The 24,520-nt window shown below is 44.8% G+C and overlaps 1 protein-coding gene across 1 annotated transcript in view; it reads right to left on the minus strand.

The window, feature by feature from the left end:
* Positions 1–2,953: 2,953 nt before the first annotated feature.
* Positions 2,954–24,520, minus strand: part of LOC124123799 (solute carrier family 28 member 3-like) — a 37,956-nt gene continuing 16,389 nt past the window's right edge. Inside the window, exons 4-12 of the mRNA XM_046486981.2 lie at positions 24,331–24,475; positions 23,877–24,068; positions 22,975–23,136; positions 21,878–22,003; positions 13,507–13,634; positions 11,290–11,455; positions 9,482–9,745; positions 8,950–9,130; positions 2,954–3,511 (exon numbers count right to left, since the gene is read on the minus strand). Coding sequence (XP_046342937.1) covers positions 3,498–3,511; positions 8,950–9,130; positions 9,482–9,745; positions 11,290–11,455; positions 13,507–13,634; positions 21,878–22,003; positions 22,975–23,136; positions 23,877–24,068; positions 24,331–24,475 — 1,378 coding nt within the window. The 3' untranslated portion in view covers positions 2,954–3,497. The remainder of the gene's footprint in view (positions 3,512–8,949; positions 9,131–9,481; positions 9,746–11,289; positions 11,456–13,506; positions 13,635–21,877; positions 22,004–22,974; positions 23,137–23,876; positions 24,069–24,330; positions 24,476–24,520) is intronic.

Consider the following 24,520-nt stretch of genomic DNA (forward strand, 5'->3'; position numbering starts at 1 on the left):
GTCTATAGCGTACCCTGTGTCTATACTGTTCTTTGTCCAGTGTCTTTATCGTACCCAGTGTCCCTTCTGTACTGTGTCCAGTGTTTTTACCGTACCCCGTGCCGCTACTGTACTGTGTCCAGTGTCTATACCGTACCCCGTGCCGCTACTGTTCTGTTACCAGTGTCTATACCGCGCCCCGTGTCTCTTCTGTACTGTGTCCAGTCTCTATATCGTACCCCGTGTCTCTACTGTATAGTGTCCAGTGTCTATACAGTACCCCGTGTCTCTACTGTACTGTGTCCAGTGTCTATACCGTACCCTGCGTCTATACTGTTCAGTGTCCTGTGTCTATAGCGTACCCTGTGTCTATACTGTTCTTTGTCCAGTGTCTTTATCGTACCCAGTGTCCCTTCTGTACTGTGTCCAGTGTTTTTACCGTACCCCGTGCCGCTACTGTTCTGTTACCAGTGTCTATACCGCGCCCCGTGTCTCTTCTGTACTGTGTCCAGTCTCTATATCGTACCCCGTGTCTCTACTGTATAGTGTCCAGTGTCTATACAGTACCCCGTGTCTCTTCTGTACTGTGTCTTGTGTCTTTATCGTACCCCGAGTCTCTTCTGTACTGTGTCCAGTGTCTATACAGTACCTCGTTCCGGTACTGTTCTGTGTCCAGTGTCTATACCGTACGCCGTGTCTCTTCTGTACTGTGTCTAGTGTCTTTATCGTACCCCGAGTCTCTTCTGTTCTGTGTCCAGTGTCTATACCGTACCCCGTGTCTCAACTGTATTGTGGCCAGTGTCTATATCGTCCCCCGTGTCTCTACTGTACTGTGTCCAGTGTCTATACCGTACCCCGTGTCTTTACTGTACAGTGTCCAGTGTCTATAGCGTACCCCGTGTCTCTTCTGTACTGTGTTCAGTGTCTATATCGTACCCCGTGTCTCTTCTGTACTGTGTCCAGTGTCTATACCGTACCCCGTGTCTCTACTGTGCTGTGTCCAGTGTCTATAGCGTACCCCGTGTCTATACTGTACAGTGTCCAGTGTCTATAGCGTACCCCGAGTCTATACTGTACAGTGTCCAGTGTCTATAGCGTACCCTGTATCTCTTCTGCACACTACTAGTGCCGTGTGTCTATACCGTACCCCGTGTCTCTACTGTACTGTACTCCGTGTGAATACCGTACCATGTACCCCGTGTTTATAAACTGACGTCCAAAAGAAACGTTACCAACTGAAAGTATAAATTTCTTACAAAGTATACATTTCTTTTCGATGAAGTCTATCTAAAACACAGAACCTAACTACAACAAGTGTATGCAGAAAATGTTAATCGTCTGTTACATGTTTGCGAGATAACACGCGAAAAACACGTGCACCACGGACAACTGCAAATGCACGTGCGGGTAAGGGTATAAAACGATTGCAACGGTAAGTCAGACATCCACAGTGATAAAAAAAACACAAAAGAAATGCCACGACTCACAGTCGAACAACGTGAACGAGCCTTGGGTATGGTACAGATGGGAGCCACCCACGCCCATATTGCACGAACCTTCGGTTGCTCCCGCTATTGACAGCGCAACATCGTCGTCTACGATTGAGATGGGCCCGGACTGTACGACGTTGGCAACGACGTGACTGGCAGAGGGTTGTCTTCACTGACGAAAGTCGATTCTGTATGTTTAGGGCTGATGGAAGACAACGTGTTTACCGCAGAAGGGGTGAACGAACGGCGACGTGTTGCATGCAGGAGGTCGTACCATATGGTGGAGGGAGTGTCATGGTGTGGGGAGGGATCTGTGGGCAGGAGAGGACACCGCTGGTCATCGTTTACGGAAACTTGAAAGCTCAGCGTTACATGGATAACATTCTTCGTCCAGTTGTCCTACCATTTCTCAAACAGCAGCCACGTGGTGTCATTTATCAGCATGACAACGCTAGAGCCCATACAGCCAGAATTGTCACTAACTTCCTCGCAGCCAGGGGCGGTCGGGTAGCCTAGTGGTTAAAGCGTGCGTTCGCTCGTCACGCCGAAGACCCGGGTTAGATTCCCGACATGGGTACAATGTGTGAAGCCCATTTCTGGTGTCCCCCGCCGTGATATTGCTGGAATATTGCTAAAGGCGGCGTAAAACGATACTCACTCACTCACTCCTCGCAGCCAACAACGTCAACGACCTGCCGTGGCCTGCACGCTCACCCGACATGTCCCCCATAGAACACCTCTGGGACTTGGTGGATCGTCGTGTTCAACAACGACCACACTCTCCAGCCAACCGGCAAGAACTGATCTTGGCCCTCCAAAGAGAATGGCGTCAAATCCCACGTGACTTCATCAGACGACTGACTTTTTCTGTGCGTCGAAGAGTTTTTGCATGTATTGAGGCATTTGGTGGTCACACACGCTACTAATGACTTGTTATTGAACGTGAGCGATTGTTTATGTACTCTGCCTATTGACCATGATTCTGAAAGCTCGAGTTTTGTACCACACCCAACTTTGGGGGGCTCTGACGTCATTCTCGGTCGCGGTATGATTGTCATTTTCAGTGTTGATTATGTTGATATATTGATCTTCTCAATACACTTTACTTCATGCATGTATGTTTTGTTGTTTTTGAGCAAGAGTGATTTCAAACTCTGGTAAAGTTTCTTTTGGACGTCAGTTTACATTTACTTGTATCATTACTAAATCCTGATGTACACGGTAACAGAAACATTTACCACCTAAGGGGCGGTCGGGTAGCCTAGTGGTTAAAGCGTTCGCTCGTTACGCCGAAGACCCGGGTTATATTCCCCATATGTGTACAATGTGTGAAGCCAATTTCTGGTGTTCCCTGGCGCAATATCGTGGAATGTTGCGAAAAGTAAGTAAAAACCATATTCACTCACTCACTCACTGAGCTCCTAAACCATGATTTGCACGTCTCTTTTTTTCCTGTGTTTAGGAAGAAGATTTTGAGATGATATTTTGTTTATTTGTCCGACGGGAACATCAACATATGACTCACTCATATATGAGTTAGATTCTACAACATGGCAACGTGTTTGTCATATTCATTATATATATTAACATTTTTACCAAGCTAACTTCTAAACACATTTCAACTCTGTTGAGAAACACTTTGTCCTTGATTCAGGCCACGCCTTTGTACTATGTTAACAAGCAAGGCGGCCTGACAGTTCCTCACATCCACACATACGTCATTACGTCTGGCTGCACCTTGGTCTGACAACAGGTCGAGTAAATATCTGGTTCAGTGCACTGCGTCACCGTCACGCGTCATGCGGTTCTGCCTATTGAGGACTGTATTTCTTTGCTTTGCCGATACGCATGGATATATACACGTAGCTGAGCATGAATAAATCTTATGAAAAAAAAGCTCCGTACATATACAGTGCTGCAGATGGAGTATGTGAATTGCACTGGTTATAACAAGTGAACCGTTCTCTGTTCTTTGCTGCCGGGCGTTGGTTGGCCATCTCAGAGAGAGAGAGCAATATCAGCGTATTCCTAGTACAGGAGACCTACAACCCACAGAACACAGTCATGTACATATCTACAACACACAGAACACAGTCGTGTGCATATCTACAACACACAGAACAAAGTCTTGTACAGGAGATATACAACACACAGAACACAGTCGTGTACACATCTACAACACAGAACAAAGTCTTGTACAGGAGATCTACAACACACAGAACACAGTCGTGTACAAGAGATCTACAACACACAGAACACAGTCGTGTACACATCTACAACACACAGAACACAGTCGTGTACAGGAGATCTACAACACACAGAACACAGTCGTGTGCATATCTACAACACACAGAACAAAGTCGTGTACATATCTACAACACACAGAACAAAGTCTTGTACAGGAGATATACAACACACAGAACACAGTCGTGTACACATCTACAACACACAGAACAAAGTCTTGTACAGGAGATATACAACACACAGAACACAGTCGTGTACATATCTACAACACACAGAACAAAGTCGTGTACAGGAGATATACAACACACAGAACACAGTCGTGTACACATCTACAACACACAGAACAAAGTCTTGTACAGGAGATCTACAACACACAGAACAAAGTCTTGTACAGGAGATATACAACACACAGAACACAGTCGTGTACAGGAGATATACAACACACAGAACACAGTCGTGTACACATCTACAACACACAGAACACAGTCGTGTACACATCTACAACACACAGAACAAAGTCTTGTACAGGAGATATACAACACACAGAACTCAGTCGTGTACAGGAGATATACAACACACAGAACACAGTCGTGTACACATCTACAACACACAGAACACAGTCGTGTACAGGAGATCTACAACACACAGAACACAGTCGTGTACACATCTACAACACACAGAACACAGTCGTGTACAGGAGATATACAACACACAGAACACAGTCTTGTACAGGAGATCTACAACACACAGAACAAAGTCTTGTACAGGAGATATACAACACACAGAACACAGTCGTGTACAGGAGATATACAACACACAGAACACAGTCGTGTACACATCTACAACACACAGAACACAGTCGTGTACACATCTACAACACACAGAACACAGTCGTGTACAGGAGATATACAACACACAGAACACAGTCTTGTACAGGAGATCTACAACACACAGAACAAAGTCGTGTACAGGAGATCTACAACACACAGAACACAGTCGTGTACAGGAGATATACAACACACAGAACACAGTCGTGTACACATCTACAACACACAGAACACAGTCGTGTACATATCTACAACACACAGATCAAAGTCGTGTACAGGAGATATACAACACACAGAACACAGTCGTGTACACATCTACAACACACAGAACACAGTCGTGTACACATCTACAACACACAGAACACAGTCGTGTACAGGAGATATACAACACACAGAACACAGTCGTGTACAGGAGATCTACAACACACAGAACAAAGTCTTGTACAGGAGATCTACAACACACAGAACAAAGTCTTGTACAGGAGATCTACAACACACAGAACACAGTCGTGTACATATCTACAACACACAGAACAAAGTCGTGTACAGGAGATATACAACACACAGAACACAGTCTTGTACAGGAGATCTACAACACACAGAACAAAGTCTTGTACAGGAGATCTACAACACACAGAACACAGTCGTGTACAGGAGATATACAACACACAGAACACAGTCGTGTACACATCTACAACACACAGAACACAGTCGTGTACAGGAGATATACAACACACAGAACAAAGTCTTGTACAGGAGATCTACAACACACAGAACAAAGTCTTGTACAGGAGATCTACAACACACAGAACACAGTCGTGTACATATCTACAACACACAGAACAAAGTCGTGTACAGGAGATATACAACACACAGAACACAGTCGTGTACACATCTACAACACACAGAACACAGTCTTGTACAGGAGATCTACAACACACAGAACAAAGTCGTGTACAGGAGATCTACAACACACAGAACACAGTCGTGTACATATCTACAACACACAGAACAAAGTCGTGTACAGGAGATATACAACACACAGAACACAGTCTTGTACAGGAGATCTACAACACACAGAACAAAGTCTTGTACAGGAGATCTACAACACACAGAACACAGTCGTGTACAGGAGATATACAACACACAGAACACAGTCGTGTACACATCTACAACACACAGAACACAGTCGTGTACAGGAGATATACAACACACAGAACAAAGTCTTGTACAGGAGATCTACAACACACAGAACAAAGTCTTGTACAGGAGATCTACAACACACAGAACACAGTCGTGTACATATCTACAACACACAGAACAAAGTCGTGTACAGGAGATATACAACACACAGAACACAGTCGTGTACACATCTACAACACACAGAACACAGTCTTGTACAGGAGATCTACAACACACAGAACAAAGTCGTGTACATATCTACAACACACAGAACAAAGTCGTGTACAGGAGATATACAACACACAGAACACAGTCTTGTACAGGAGATCTACAACACACAGAACAAAGTCTTGTACAGGAGATCTACAACACACAGAACACAGTCTTGTACAGGAGATCTACAACACACAGAACAAAGTCGTGTACAGGAGATCTACAACACACAGAACACAGTCTTGTACAGGAGATCTACAACACCCAGAACAAAGTCTTGTACAGGAGATCTACAACACACAGAACACAGTCGTGTACAGGAGATATACAACACACAGAACACAGTCTTGTACAGGAGATCTACAACACACAGAACAAAGTCTTGTACAGGAGATATACAACACACAGAACACAGTCGTGTACAGGAGATATACAACACACAGAACACAGTCGTGTACACATCTACAACACACAGAACACAGTCGTGTACACATCTACAACACACAGAACACAGTCGTGTACAGGAGATATACAACACACAGAACACAGTCGTGTACACATCTACAACACACAGAACACAGTCGTGTACACATCTACAACACACAGAACACAGTCGTGTACAGGAGATATACAACACACAGAACAAAGTCTTGTACAGGAGATCTACAACACACAGAACAAAGTCTTGTACAGGAGATCTACAACACACAGAACACAGTCGTGTACATATCTACAACACACAGAACAAAGTCGTGTACAGGAGATATACAACACACAGAACACAGTCGTGTACACATCTACAACACACAGAACACAGTCGTGTACACATCTACAACACACAGAACACAGTCGTGTACAGGAGATATACAACACACAGAACAAAGTCTTGTACAGGAGATCTACAACACACAGAACACAGTCGTGTACAGGAGATATACAACACACAGAACACAGTCGTGTACACATCTACAACACACAGAACACAGTCGTGTACACATCTACAACACACAGAACACAGTCTTGTACAGGAGATCTACAACACACAGAACAAAGTCGTGTACATATCTACAACACACAGAACAAAGTCGTGTACAGGAGATATACAACACACAGAACACAGTCTTGTACAGGAGATCTACAACACACAGAACAAAGTCTTGTACAGGAGATCTACAACACACAGAACACAGTCGTGTACAGGAGATATACAACACACAGAACACAGTCGTGTACACATCTACAACACACAGAACACAGTCGTGTACACATCTACAACACACAGAACACAGTCGTGTACACATCTACAACACACAGAACACAGTCGTGTACAGGAGATGTACAACACACAGAACAAAGTCTTGTACAGGAGATCTACAACACACAGAACAAAGTCTTGTACAGGAGATCTACAACACACAGAACACAGTCGTGTACATATCTACAACACACAGAACAAAGTCGTGTACAGGAGATATACAACACACAGAACACAGTCGTGTACACATCTACAACACACAGAACACAGTCGTGTACACATCTACAACACACAGAACACAGTCGTGTACACATCTACAACACACAGAACACAGTCGTGTACAGGAGATATACAACACACAGAACACAGTCTTGTACAGGAGATCTACAACACACAGAACAAAGTCTTGTACAGGAGATCTACAACACACAGAACACAGTCGTGTACAGGAGATATACAACACACAGAACACAGTCGTGTACACATCTACAACACACAGAACACAGTCGTGTACACATCTACAACACACAGAACACAGTCGTGTACAGGAGATATACAACACACAGAACACAGTCTTGTACAGGAGATCTACAACACACAGAACACAGTCGTGTACAGGAGATATACAACACACAGAACACAGTCGTGTACAGGAGATCTACAACACACAGAACACAGTCGTGTACAAGAGATCTACAACACACAGAACACAGTCGTGTACAGGAGATCTACAACACACAGAACACAGTCGTGTACATATCTACAACACACAGAACACAGTCTTGTACAGGAGATATACAACACACAGAACACAGTCTTGTACAGAAGGACATGCTATCCATGATAGAAGATCGGCACAGCTCAGATAGGAGGGGAAATGTTTTCAGGATGTCAGCGAAAATCCACAGATGCACGGGAAACAAAACAATCAGCTGACAAAGCGTCGCGGAATGTTGCAAATCTTAACTAACGCCATGAAACTGTTTATTGTCTTGACAAGAAACATTACTGAATATGATGATGACACAGAGGTCAGATCAACGATAGTCTAGTTGAGAGCTCTGTTGTCATCGGCGCTCGCAACCCTCCTTTGGTACCATCTGGGGCGTTTTCGGCCCACAGCATATTGTAGATTGAATAAATTGATTATTTATTTCGAAAAACATTGAAACTGGATACTCGGCACATGACAAATCTAGTAATGCTTGAAAAGTTTACAAGGTTTTTGAAAAATCTACAAATATTCAAGACTATATATATTACGAATCCTTGAATAAGTCCATTATTTCATTCTGAGTGATGAGGGGCGGTGGATTAGTTTAGTGGTTAAAGCGATTGCTCGTCGCACTGAAGACCTGGGTTCGATTCCCCACAATGCGTGAAGCCAATTTTGTGGTGTCCACCGCCGTGATATTGATGGAATCAGGGGCGTAAAACTATACTCACTCAGTCACTCTTCGTTTGATGATTTAAAAAAAAATAAATACACTCTTTCCACCAACTGACGGCTTTAGAAATACCCACATCACCAAACGATAGGTGATGGTTTTAGAAAGAGAGATGTCTTCTGAACCTCTCCACCAACCAACCGACGCTCTCTCTCCAAACAAACATCCTCCTTAAACCACCAAAAGGGATGCTTTTAGATTACCTTTTTTTAACCAGATGTGTTTCAAATACGCTTTTTAACTAAACTATATGTTTTAGCCGTATTGTTCAACCAACTAAAGATGTTTTGATTACACGGAAACAATCTCACCTGCGAAACATGCAGTCATGAAGCAAGCCACGTTTGCTGACAACATTGATGACACTATTTTCTTGGTAATGAATTTCTGCTTTGTTGGAACGATGGTGTAGAAAACAGCCAGGGATATCCCAATGGATACGAAGTTAGACAAGCCACACAAAGCGTATGTAGATATTGCCTCGGATTTCTCCTGCAATAGAAACAGGTAACTGATAGATAAAGATTTCAAATCTTGTTGCTTTATGAATGAACTCTTTTACTATCTGTTATTAAGAGTATTTAAACCCAACTCATAATCTTGAGAAAGTGTATTAATAAACAAACTCTATTGAGCCATCCGATATTCTCTGATTGCATTTAAACGTGTTATCGTTTCCTAAGTATAAACAGTCAAAAAGTGAAAAGATTTGCTTTGACCTTTAAACGTAAAATGTCTTTGTGAAGTTGATTTACTGGCTGAATTAAACAAAAAAATATCGAAAATCAGGAAAAAAATAATGCATTTAAAAAAAAAAAGTGTTTCCAATTGTTTTTTACGTACCGTGATATAACCATATTGCAAGGTTTTGTTCCAACCGTCTAAGTACAGGTCATCTCGTATATAGCGATATGTGCCTGTTCCGTTTGTACTTTCCATGTAGTCATGGAACACCTTTCTGTTGTCAGACATCATCGAGAGCTGCATGTAGGACAGTGCTGCAGAGCCCATAATCTTATACCCAATCAGCTTGCCGATATTGCCACAGTCCTGAATGTCGGCACCCATGATGGCGGGCAGCGGCAGGAAAATGTACGAACACAGGAACTGAAAATACACACTTTGTTAGATGGAGCCAAGGTTACAAAGAGAAAGAGAGAAAGGGAGAGTTACCATCTGTAGTGTTGCAGCCCTCCTGCAGGGTCTTTGTCTGAGGCCATAGGGTAAATTCTACCTAATATTTAAAAGGTGACTATGCTAGGTCATACTTGATTCAACCTGTGCAAACTCAACTGGGTTTCTCCTCTGAGGTATAACCGTCTAACAGATTGTGATTTTTCAGTTTCACACAAGTTACTAATGATAGCGTCTGGACCTATACAGAACATGGGCTCCAGCCGGTGGATCACGGTGTCCCTGTCAGTACTGTCAAGACAGGTGCATGTCATATCGGTGCAACACACCAACGTCCTCCAGGTAGCCTGACACTCCACCCGTCTCTGTCCTTGTACCAATGACTCTCATCCCCTCCCCGTTCCGATTTGTGACGCTAATCCACTCCATCTCTGTCCTACAGCATGACTCTCACCCCCCGTCCTGTAGCATGAGTCCCCTCCCCGTCCTGTAGCATGACTCCCCCGTCCTGTGGCATGAGTCCCCTCCCCGTCCTGTAGCATGACTCCCTCCGTCCTGTAGCATGACTCTCACCCCCCTCCCTGTCCTACAGCATGAGTCTCCTACCCCTCCCTGTCCTGCAGCATGACTCTCCTCCCCCCGTCCTGTAGCATGACCCCCCCCCCCCCTCACTGTCCTGTAGCATGAGTCCCCTCCCCGTCCTGTAGCATGACTCCCCCGTCCTGTGGCATGGGTCCCCTCCCTGTCCTGTAGCATGACTCTCACCCCCTCCCTGTCCTACAGCATAAGTCTCCTACCCCTCCCTGTACTGCAGCATGACTCTCCTCCCCCCGTCCTGAAACATGACCCCCCCCTCACTGTCCTGTAGCATGAGTCCCCTCCCCGTCCTGTAGCATGACTCCCCCGTCCTGTAACATGACCCCCCCCCCCTCACTGTCCTGTAGCATGACTCTCACATCCCGTCTTGTATCATGACTCCCCCATCCTGTAGCATGACTCTCTTCCCCCCGTCCTACAGCATGACTCTCCTCCCCCCGTCCTGTAGCATGACACCCCCCCACTGTCCTGTAGCATGACTCCCCCATCCTGTAGCATGACTCCCCCCCCATCATCCTGTGGCATGACTCTCATCCCCCATCGTCATGTAACATGACTCCCCTCTCCCTCCTTCTGTCCTGTAGCACCACTCCCCTCCCTATCCTGCAGCATACCCCCCCCCCCCCCCCCCTCTCTCTCACTGTCCTGTAGCATGACCGCCCCCCTCTCCCTCCACACTCAAATTCAGGCTGGTAGGATAATTATGCTCCTCTTTGTCCCGTAACATGAGTAGGCTCCGCACTCCTTGTCCAGTGTCGCACATACCTACTTTTGATCTCACAACAAAGTTACTCAGATTGATATTATACTTCATATACCTCGCAGGTACTTTGGTGAACAGTTATAATGTTGAGATAACGATGATATAAATCGAAACATAAATATTGCTTTATTGTTAATAAAGTTTTTCGATGACAAACCTCAAATGTTAGATCGTTGACGTTCACCCTGTCGCCGAACCAGCCAAGTGTGGAGTTAATGAGTGAGAGAAGGCCATAGAAGACGTATAGGTTGACGACGACGCTGCCAAACACGTGAAGAGAGGAAGTTGCCCCAATGGATGCTGCCTCGAATATGCTTGTATATCTAGCAAATACCAACACATGAACATATACAATCACAGTGTGCCCAAATAACCTACACCGTAAAACAATACTGTCTACATGAACTAGCGATCGATGGACTGCATATCTGCTTCCGAGGGTTTACAAGAAAGTGTCCCGAATGAAACCCACGGCGATACACGCAACTCTTCAGCATTGTATCAAAATCGTATTGACATTATTATTCTTGATGAAGACATTCTACTATGATATGGCCCTTCCAGGTAGGGTAGAATATAGATGACATCACCGCAGAGAATGTAACATGTGTGGCTATACAACTTTAGGATCGAGGTTAAATACTCATTCAAGAACAAAATAACTATTATTCAAGGGGTAACATTCATTCCAATGTTGTTAATTTCACAAATGCAAATATTCAGTGTTATTGATTGGCTAAATATATCTTATCATGAACACGATCCGGTTCGTGTCACACATTTAGCCAGGTACCACCCGAAACCCTATTGCAGTTCTTCGATTCTTCGGACAGATATTTGATACGTGTGACTATTAGGGACGAGCAAACATTGGATTTATGTGTAGCTGTATACCTCTTACACCCTGCGACACCTGTCTACAGGAGCCAATACGCCTGGCAATCGCGCTTAACAAGGATTCCTGTTTTCCTCCAGTTCCCCCAGTCCCTGTTAGAAGCGTTTTTATTAAAAAAGAGTGTATATCAAAAACGCATCTAACGAGCGGAATTAGATAAACGGAATCAAACGGGGACGAGTGTAGTGGTTTATTTCTTCTTCCTCACTTAAACATCTTAATTTAACGTTTAAAAATAAGACGTCGCTGTATAGAAGGGTGGCGCTTGAATTTAACATTCATAGCTCACAATAAAGTACACAGGTTTCTCCGTGATTGGTTATCAGAAAAGTTAAGACGTAGATCCTAGAACCATATTCATAAAGATTTAATGGAGACTCTAGAACCATATCCATAAAGTCTTAATGGAATGGGCAAGCGATGTACAGCGCCAGGTGCTGACATCATGTCCCGCTACTGACAATGTTTACAGGTCTTTACGGTGAAGAACCCACTTATGATAGATGGAAGATGAATATGTTCACACACCCGAAAAACGAGTGTCAAAACGTGTGGTGTCACCCTGGGCAAGTGACTTAGTTCAATTGTGTCTCTGTTCACCCAGCAGGGAATGGGCCCCCGATATGTGAGGTGGATGTGAAGACCATCTAGTGCCCGTAAGGAGTTGATGATGATAACTGGAATAACTGGATAACTGGATTCTTTGGTCGGGGAACAAATCAACTGCATTGAGCACATACTAGTATCTAGATAAGTGCGGTTTATACATGCACAATATAATAATTAACCACAAGCATCAACACGTTAAAAACGTCTGCATTTAACAGTGAAATCAAACTTTATTATATGAAACTCTATTTGCGGTATGCGGGGGAACCCGGGACATTGTCATTTCAGTTTGTATGGTTGCATCCTAAGCAGTTTATATTACCGTCAGCTACATCACTTACGGATCAAAATATGTTCATGACACGGTATTCTTTCGTCTGGCAACAAAGACGACATTTCTAACAACTGTCGACGCGGTTTAAGGGGGACTACTTTTATTTGCAACATGGACGTTTGTAGACGAGGCGATGAATGTTTTGTTTATTAGTGATGATCAGAACCTTATAATGCCACGATACTTGATTTACTACAATAAGGAATGGGAAAGTCCGTATACTCTCTGTGTGATGCAAACGTGATTGTTCGCAAATTCAAATAAAGAATGTTTTTACTTCAGCGAGTTTTGAGCTACATGCAGACTGTGTCGATGTATCTCTGGAGTTTTGGTGAACATTAGAATTGCCAGAGTAGGCGTTGTGGTCAATTTGCACAGTGCTACCGATGCGGGCATTCGAAAGGTCAGCTGTTCACAAAAAATAGTCTTCGTCCGCACGTGACGTTATTTAACACAGTTTAATAAACGAACGTCTATTGTTTTTAACTGGGTGATTTCTTCACGTAGGAGTAATACATATAGTTACACGGCCTCACTTTTTATTTCCCACGTCGTATGTGTTTCTGTTGCTAACGGCACGGGACTCTGGGTACAGCAACTTAGAGATGGCAATGGAGGCGGGTGCAGACATCACACACGCCGGGATCAGGTACGACACAGATATCTGGGAACACACGATATATCCTTCTCACACTTAGAGGACACATGCAATGGACAGACACTGTTTTCACCGACTAGAGTGAGCCGACAGTGATCTACTATGAGTCCACCACTGACCTGACAATGATCTACTATAGAGCCCACAAGTGAGCTGACAGTGATCTACCATAGAGTCCACCACTGACCTGACAATGATCTACTATAGAGCCCACAAGTGAGCTGACAGTGATCTACTTAAATTCCAAAAGTGATCTGACGGTGATCTACCATAGAGTCCATCAGTGATCTGATGGTGATCTACTGTAGAGTCCACAGTGATCTGACGGGGTTCTACCGTAGAGTCCACAGTGATCTGACGGTGATCTACTGTAGAGTCCACAGTGATCGGACGGTGACTTACTATCGAGTCCACCAGGGAGCTGACAGTGATCTACTATCGAATCCATCATTGAGGTGACAGTGATCTGCTATCGAGTCCATCATTGAGCTGACAGTGATCTGCTATCGAGTCCATCAGTGAGCTGACAGTGATCTGCTATCGAGTCCATCAGTGAGCTGGCTGTGATCTACTATAGAGTCCATCAGTGACCTGACAGTGATGTACTATAGAGTCCACCAGTAAGCTGACTGTGGTCTACTATCGAGTCCATCAGTAGCTGACAGTGATCTACTATAGAGTCCACCAGTAGCTGACAGTGATCTACTATAGAGTCCACCAGTGAGCTGACAGCCGCACTTGTAGTGATCTCCTATAGAGTCAACCAATGTGCTGACGGTGTGGAGTTAATCAGTGAGCTGACAGTGATGTACTATAGAGTCCACCAGTGAGCTGCCAATGATCTACTATAGAGTCCACAGTGACCTGACAGTGATCTACTTTAGAGTCCACCAGTGACCTGACATCCGCCCTTGTAGTGATCTTCTATCGATTTCATCCGTAGCTGACAGTGATCTACTATAGAGTCCACCAGTAGCTGACAGTGATCTGCTATAGAGTCCACCAGTGACCTGACAGCCGCACTTGTAGTGATCTACTATAGAGTCCCACCAGTGACCTGACATACGCACTTGTAGTGATCTACTATAAAGTCCATCAGTGAGCTGACAGTGTTCTACTATAGAATCCATCAGTAGCTGACAGTGATCTACCATAGAATCCATCAGTAGCTGACAGTGATCTACTATAGAGTCCACCAGTAGCTGACAGTGATCTACTATAGAGTCCACCAGTGACCTGACAGCCGCACTTGTAGTGATCTACTATAGAGTCCACCAGTGAGCTGACAGTGATTTACTATAGAGTCCATCAGTAGCGGAGAGTGATCTACTATAGAGTCCACCAGCAGCTGACAGTGATCTGCTATAGAGTCCACCAGTAGCTGAAAGTCATCTACTATAGAGTCCACCAGTGACCTGACACCCACACTTGTAGTGATCTACTATAGAGTCCACCAGTGACCTGACATCCGCACTTGTAGGGATCTACTATAGAGTCCATCAGTAGGTGACAGTGATCTACTATAGAGTCCACCAGTGACCTGACACCCACACTTGTAGTGATCTACTATAGAGTCCACCAGTGACCTGACATCCGCACTTGTAGTGATCTACTATAGAGTCCATCAGTAGGTGACAGTGATCTACTATAGAGTCCACCAGTGACCTGACATCCGCACTTGTAGTGATCTACTATAGTCCATCAGTGACCTGACATCCGCACTTGTAGTGATCTACTATAGAGTCCATCAGTAGGTGACAGTGATCTACTATAGAGTCCACCAGTGGCCTGACAGCCGCACTTGTAGTGATCTACTTTAGAGTCCACCAGTGACCTGACATCCGCACTTGTAGTGATCTACTATAGAGTCCATCAGTAGGTGACAGTGATCTACTATAGAGTCCACCAGTGACCTGACATCCGCACTTGTAGGGATCTACTATAGAGTCCATCAGTAGGTGACAGTGATTTACTATGGAGTCCACCAGTGACCTGACACCCACACTTGTAGTGATCTACTATAGAGTCCACCAGTGATCTGACATCCGCACTTGTAGTGATCTACTATAGAGTCCATCAGTAGGTGACAGTGATCTACTATAGAGTCCACCAGTGACCTGACATCCGCACTTGTAGTGATCTACTATAGTCCACCAGTGACCTGACATCCGCACTTGCAGTGATCTACTATAGAGTCCATCAGTAGCTGACAGTGATCTACTGTTGAATTCATCAGTGAGGTGACAGTGATCTGCTATCGAGTCCATCAGTGAGCTGGCTGTGATCTACTATAGAGTCCATCAGTGACCTGACAGTGATCTACTATAGAGTCCATCAGTGAGCTGGCTGTGATCTACTATTGAGTCCATCAGTGACCTGACAGTGATCTACTGTTGAATTCATCAGTGAGGTGACAGTGATCTACTATAGAGTCCATCAGTGAGCTGGCTGTGATCTACTGTTGAGTTCATCAGTGACATGACAGCCGCACTTGTAGTGATCTACTATAGTGTCCACCAGCGATCTGACAGTGATCTACTATAGAGTCCACCAATGTGCTGACGGTGTGGAGTTAATCAGTAAGCTGACAGTGATGTACTATAGAGTCCACCAGTAAGCCGACTGTGGTCTACTATCGAGTCCATCAGTAGCTGACAGTGATCTACTATAGAGTCCACCAGTAGCTGACTGTGATCTACTATAGAGTCCACCAGTGAGCTGACAGCCGCACTTGTAGTGATCTCCTATAGAGTCAACCAATGTGCTGACGGTGTGGAGTTAATCAGTGAGCTGACAGTGATCTACTATAGAGTCCACCAGTGAGCTGCCAATGATCTACTATAGAGTCCTTAGTGACCTGACAGTGATCTACTTTAGAGTCCACCAGTGACCTGACATCCGCCCTTGTAGTGATCTACTATCGATTTCATCCGTAGCTGACAGTGATCTACTATAGAGTCCACCAGTAGCTGACAGTGATCTACTATAGAGTCCACCAGTGACCTGACAGCCGCACTTGTAGTGATCTACTATAGAGTCCCACCAGTGACCTGACATACGCACTTGTAGTGATCTACTATAAAGTCCATCAGTGAGCTGACAGTGTTCTACTATAGAATCCATCAGTAGCTGACAGTGATCTACCATAGAGTCCACCAGTAGCTGACAGTGATCTACTATAGAGTCCACCAGTGACCTGACATCCGCACTTGTAGTGATCTACTATAAAGTCCACCAGTGAGCTGACAGTGTTCTACTATAGAATCCATCAGTAGCTGACAGTGATCTACCATAGAATCCATCAGTAGCTGACAGTGATCTACTATAGAGTCCACCAGTAGCTGACAGTGATCTACTATAGAGTCCACCAGTGACCTGACAGCCGCACTTGTAGTAATCTACTATAGAGTCCACCAGTGACCTGACATACGCACTTGAAGTGATCTACTAAAAAGTCCATCAGTGAGCTGACAGTGTTCTACTATAGAATCCACCAGTAGCTGACATTGATCTACTATAGAGTCCACCAGTAGCTGACAGTGATCTACTATAGAGTCCACCAGTGACCTGACAGCCGCACTTGTAGTGATCTACTATAATGTCCACCAGTGAGCTGACAGTGATTTACTATAGAGTCCACCAGTAGTGGACAGTGATCTACTATAGAGTCCACCAGTGACCAGAAATCCGCACTTGTAGGGATCTACTATAGAGTCCATCAGTAGGTGACAGTGATCTTCTATAGAGTCCCACCAGTGACCTGACATCCGCACTTGTAGTGATCTACTATAAAGTCCACCAGTGAGCTGACAGTGTTCTACTATAGAATCCATCAGTAGCTGACAGTGATCTACCATAGAATCCATCAGTAGCTGACAGTGATCTACTATAGAGTCCACCAGTAGCTGACAGTGATCTACTAAAGAGTCCACCAGTGACCTGACAGCCGCACTTGTAGTGATCTACGATAGAGTCCATCAGTGACCTGACATACGCACTTGAAGTGATCTACTAAAAAGTCCATCAGTGAGCTGACAGTGTTCTACTATAGAATCCACCAGTAGCTGACAGTGATCTACTATAGAGTCAACCAGTAGCTGACAGTGATCTACTATAGAGTCCACCAGTAGTGGACAGTGATCTACTATAGAGTCCACCAGTGACCTGACATCCGCACTTGTAGGGATCTACTATAGAGTCCATCAGTAGGTGACAGTGATCTACTATAGAGTCCCACCAGTGACCTGACATCCGCACTTGTAGTGATCTACTATAAAGTCCACCAGTGAGCTGACAGTGTTCTACTATAGAATCCATCAGTAGCTGACAGTGATCTACCATAGAATCCATCAGTAGCTGACAGTGATCTACTATAGAGTCCACCAGTAGCTGACAGTGATCTACTACAGAGTCCACCAGTGACCTGACAGCCGCACTTGTAGTGATCTTCTATAGAGTCCACCAGTGACCTGACATCCGCACTTGTAGTGATCTACTATAGAGTCCATCAGTAGCTGACAGTGATCTACTATAGAGTCCACCAGTGACCTGACATCCGCAGTTGTAGTGATCTACTATAGAGTCCACCAGTAGTTGACAGTGATCTACTATAGAGTCCATCAGTAGCTGACAGTGATCTACTGTAGAGTCCATCAGTGAGGTGACAGTGATCTACTATCGAGTCCACCAGTGACCTAACAGCCGCACTTGTAGTGATCTACTATAATGTCCACCAGTAGCTGAAAGTGAGCTACTATAGAGTCCACCAGTGACCTGACATCCGCACTTGTAGTGATCTACTATAGAGTCCATCAGTAGGTGACAGTGATTTACTATAGAGTCCACCAGTGACCTGACAGCCGCACTTGTAGTGATCTACTATAGAGTCCACCAGTGACCTGACATCCGCACTTGTAGGGATCTACTATAGAGTCCATCAGTAGCTGACAGTGTTCTACTATAGAGTCCACCAGTGACCTGACATCCGCACTTGTAGGGATCTACTATAGAGTCCATCAGTAGCTGACAGTGATTTACTATAGAGTCCACCAGTGACCTGACAGCCGCACTTGTAGTGATCTACTATAGAGTCCACCAGTGACCTGACATCCGCACTTGTAGTGATCTACTATAGAGTCCATTAGTAGCTGACAGTGATCTACTATAGAGTCCACCAGTGACCTGACATCCGCAGTTGTAGTGATCTACTATAGAGTCCACCAGTAGTTGACAGTGATCTACTATAGAGTCCACCAGTGACCTGACATACGCACTTGTAGTGATCTACTATAAAGTCCACCAGTGAGCTGACAGTGTTCTACTATAGAATCCATCAGTAGCTGACAGTGATCTACCATAGAATCCATCAGTAGCTGACAGTGATCTACTATAGAGTCCACCAGTAGCTGACAGTGATCTACTATAGAGTCCACCAGTGACCTGACAGCCGCACTTGTAGTAATCTACTATAGAGTCCACCAGTGACCTGACATACGCACTTGAAGTGATCTACTAAAAAGTCCATCAGTGAGCTGACAGTGTTCTACTATAGAATCCACCAGTAGCTGACATTGATCTACTATAGAGTCCACCAGTAGCTGACAGTGATCTACTATAGAGTCCACCAGTGACCTGACAGCCGCACTTGTAGTGATCTACTATAATGTCCACCAGTGAGCTGACAGTGATTTACTATAGAGTCCACCAGTAGTGGACAGTGATCTACTATAGAGTCCACCAGTGACCAGAAATCCGCACTTGTAGGGATCTACTATAGAGTCCATCAGTAGGTGACAGTGATCTTCTATAGAGTCCCACCAGTGACCTGACATCCGCACTTGTAGTGATCTACTATAAAGTCCACCAGTGAGCTGACAGTGTTCTACTATAGAATCCATCAGTAGCTGACAGTGATCTACCATAGAATCCATCAGTAGCTGACAGTGATCTACTATAGAGTCCACCAGTAGCTGACAGTGATCTACTAAAGAGTCCACCAGTGACCTGACAGCCGCACTTGTAGTGATCTACGATAGAGTCCATCAGTGACCTGACATACGCACTTGAAGTGATCTACTAAAAAGTCCATCAGTGAGCTGACAGTGTTCTACTATAGAATCCACCAGTAGCTGACAGTGATCTACTATAGAGTCAACCAGTAGCTGACAGTGATCTACTATAGAGTCCACCAGTAGTGGACAGTGATCTACTATAGAGTCCACCAGTGACCTGACATCCGCACTTGTAGGGATCTACTATAGAGTCCATCAGTAGGTGACAGTGATCTACTATAGAGTCCCACCAGTGACCTGACATCCGCACTTGTAGTGATCTACTATAAAGTCCACCAGTGAGCTGACAGTGTTCTACTATAGAATCCATCAGTAGCTGACAGTGATCTACCATAGAATCCATCAGTAGCTGACAGTGAACTACTATAGAGTCCATCAGTAGCTGACAGTGATCTACTATAGAGTCCACCAGTGACCTGACATCCGCAGTTGTAGTGATCTACTATAGAGTCCACCAGTAGTTGACAGTGATCTACTATAGAGTCCATCAGTAGCTGACAGTGATCTACTGTAGAGTCCATCAGTGAGGTGACAGTGATCTACTATCGAGTCCACCAGTGACCTAACAGCCGCACTTGTAGTGATCTACTATAATGTCCACCAGTAGCTGAAAGTGAGCTACTATAGAGTCCACCAGTGACCTGACATCCGCACTTGTAGTGATCTACTATAGAGTCCATCAGTAGGTGACAGTGATTTACTATAGAGTCCACCAGTGACCTGACAGCCGCACTTGTAGTGATCTACTATAGAGTCCACCAGTGACCTGACATCCGCACTTGTAGGGATCTACTATAGAGTCCATCAGTAGCTGACAGTGTTCTACTATAGAGTCCACCAGTGACCTGACATCCGCACTTGTAGGGATCTACTATAGAGTCCATCAGTAGCTGACAGTGATTTACTATAGAGTCCACCAGTGACCTGACAGCCGCACTTGTAGTGATCTACTATAGAGTCCACCAGTGACCTGACATCCGCACTTGTAGTGATCTACTATAGAGTCCATTAGTAGCTGACAGTGATCTACTATAGAGTCCACCAGTGACCTGACATCCGCAGTTGTAGTGATCTACTATAGAGTCCACCAGTAGTTGACAGTGATCTACTATAGAGTCCACCAGTGACCTGACATCCGCAGTTGTAGTGATCTACTATAGAGTCCACCAGTAGTTGACAGTGATCTACTATAGAGTCCATCAGTAGCTGACAGTGATCTACTGTAGAGTCCATCAGTGAGGTGACAGTGATCTACTATAGAGTCCACCAGTGACCTGACAGCCGCACTTGTAGTGATCTACTATAATGTCCACCAGTGAGCTGACAGTGATTTACTATAGGGTCGATCAGTAGCGGACAGTGATCTACTAAAGAGTCCAACAGCAGCTGACAGTGATCTACTATAGAGTCCACCAGTAGCTGAAAGTGATCTACTATAGAGTCCACCAGTGACCTGACATCCGCACTTGTAGTGATCTACTATAGAGTCCATCAGTAGGTGACAGTGATTTACTATAGAGTCCACCAGTGACCTGACAGCCGCACGTGTAGTGATGTACTATAGAGTCCACCAGTGACCTGACATCCGCACTTGTAGGGATCTACTATAGAGTCTATCAGTAGCTGACAGTGTTCTACTATAGAGTCCACCAGTGACCTGACATCCGCACTTGTAGGGATCTACTATAGAGTCCATCAGTAGCTGACAGTGATTTACTATAGAGTCCACCAGTGACCTGACAGCCGCACTTGTAGTGATCTACTATAGAGTCCACCAGTGACCTGACATCCGCACTTGTAGTGATCTACTATAGAGTCCATCAGTAGCTGACAGTGTTCTACTATAGAGTCCACCAGTGACCTGACATCCGCACTTGTAGTGATCTACTATAGAGTCCATCAGCAGCTGACAGTGATCTACTATAGAGTCCAACAGTGAGCTGACACCCACACTTGTAGTGATCTACTATAGGGTCCACCAGTGAGTTGACAGTGATCTACTATAGAGTACACCAGTGCGCTGACAGTGATCTACTATAAAGTCAACCGGTGCGCTCACACACACACATACACACACACACACGCACGCAAGCACGAACGCACGCACGCACGCACGCACGCACGCACGCACGCACACACGCACGCACACACACTTGATCTGCTATAAATTTACGCTACCCCGAAAGATGAGACGACTCCAATGAAAGATCCCGACACGGAGGCCTGCCCAGCTACCAGCACAGTGAAGAGCTCCGACTTCGACATCAATTCCATGTAGGGCTTCATAGCCAGCCCAGTGGTCGGCTGAAACCCACAGTGAGAAATACATGCGTGAATGAGTGAAACATACAGGGCACAGTGATGACATGCGTGAATGAGTGAAATACAGGGTACAGTGATGACAAGCCTGAGTGAGTAAAACATTCAGAGTACAGTATGACAAGCCTGAGTGAGTAAAACATTCAGAGTACAGTGATGACAAGACTGAGCGAGTGAAACATACACAGTACAGTGATGACAGGCCTGATTGAGTGAAACATACAGGGCACAGTGATGACATGCGTGAATGAGTGAAATACAGGGTACAGTGATGACAAGCCTGAGTGAGTAAAACATTCGGAGTACAGTGATGACAAGCCTGAGTGAGTAAAACATTCAGAGTACAGTGATGACAAGCCTGAGTGAGTAAAACATTCAGAGTACAGTGATGACAAGACTGAGCGAGTGAAACATACACAGTACAGTGATGACAGGCCTGATTGAGTGAAACATACAGGATACAGTGATGACATGCGTGAATGAGTGAAATACAGGGTACAGTGATGACAAGCCTGAGTGAGTAAAACATTCAGAGTACAGTGATGACAAGCCTGAGTGAGTAAAACATTCAGAGTACAGTGATGACAAGACTGAGCGAGTGAAACATACACAGTACAGTGATGACAGGCCTGATTGAGTGAAACATACAGGGCACAGTGATGACATGCGTGAATGAGTGAAATACAGGGTACAGTGATGACAAGCCTGAGTGAGTAAAACATTCAGAGTACAGTGATGACAAGACTGAGCGAGTGAAACACACACAGTACAGTGATGACAGGCCTGATTGAGTGAAACATACAGGGCACAGTGATGACATATGTGAGTGAGTGAGTCATACAGGGTACAGTGATGACATGTGTGAGTCAGTAAAACATACAGGGTACAGTGATGACATGTGTGAGTCAGTGACGCATACAAGATACAGTGATGACAGCTCCCTTTGTGGCACTTACGAAATCAATGAGTATGTTGGTGGCCACGCAGAGGGACTCCCGGTCGGTGATGTCCAGTGACCATCTGAGGAAACGACCAACGATGTTGACAAACCACTGTATCGCTCCGATATAGAACATAACAGCCACCAGCGCGTTAATGAAGAACATTCGAGGCATTGCCTGCAAGAGAAGAAAAATGATGCGAGGTGATGGGGTGATGGTGTCGCGTTCAAGATTATTGCACTTATACTGTACATAGTGAATGTATGTGCGTGTGTTTGTGTGTGTGTGTTTGTGTGTGTGCGCGTGCGTGCGTGTGTGCGTGCGCGTGAACGCGTCTGTGTGAGTGTGTGTTTATGTGTGTGCCAGCCTTATAGTGGTAGCCCACTGGGTAACCATGTCGCAAGTTATTGTTTTACTGACTGCGAGCTGCCCAGTCCCTGTTTCAGACCCTGAATGCTAAGTGCAAGGCACAGTAACGATCTTTTAACACATTTTGGTATGACGTGGATCAAACCACCGACCTTCCGCTCCCCGGGCTGACGCTACTTGACCTCGGACGTGGTTACAAGAGAAATAAGGAGATGGATTTGTAAGTTCAATCACTGTTTTTCATACACATCATCGTCATTATATCGTAATTGTAAGGTCGTTTCGGGTGCCGTTCATCATATCTGACAGAAATATTTCTTGACAATGACAGTCAGGAAAAGCCTTCATTGTCTACTCTGGAATAGTTATTCTAAAACAATATTACAACCGTGTGAAGTGTATGTTAAATATTGATTTTAACAAACAACATCTACTATGTTCATATCACACACGTTCTGGTATCAACAGTTGTGGTGAACTTGCAATTGCTTAAACAATGGACGCCTAACGGTTAAGTTATGTTATATGCAAGCACATGTAACTCCTACCCCGAATATAAGATTGTGATCCGTGTAGCTCTTCCCGAACATAAACACTGAACCTTTCCTGGAATTCTTCAGCAGATTGTCGACTCTATCTGTCATCCACAAAACAGAACCAGACCCGAGCTCTGTACGGAGTATGAACAAGGCCAAGAGAAACTGGAGAGCAACCGACCAGAACACCGTGTGCCAGTTGACCTGTAACACAAACACTATTGAGGCACCATGCACTTCAATTGTCCTGTAACACAACCACAGCTAAGGCACTATGCACTTCTGCTGACCTGTAACAGAAACACCACTGTGGCAACACGCACTTGAGTTCTCCTGTAATACAACCATTACTGAGGCACCACGCACTTCAGTTGTCCTGTTATACAACTACAGCTGAGGCACCACGCACTTGAGTTCTCCTGTAACAAATGACATTATGCACTTGGCTTTGTTTAAGTTAATGTACCTTAGCTGGCCGATTGGAGAACAGGAATGCAACCGCAATGAAGAAAGCCAGGCCCCCTAAAGACACGAGGTTGCGGGGTTGTTTCATGCCCACGTCGAGCACCAGAAACACCACGATAAACGCAGTGGTAGCTATATACAACAGCCTGCAACATAAAGTTAGGTGACTTGAAACATGAACATAGGTGAGA

Source organism: Haliotis rufescens, unplaced genomic scaffold (genome assembly GCF_023055435.1).
Source record: "Haliotis rufescens isolate VD_foot unplaced genomic scaffold, xgHalRufe1.0.p SCAF_7, whole genome shotgun sequence".
Classification (NCBI taxonomy): Eukaryota; Metazoa; Mollusca; class Gastropoda; order Lepetellida; family Haliotidae; genus Haliotis; species Haliotis rufescens.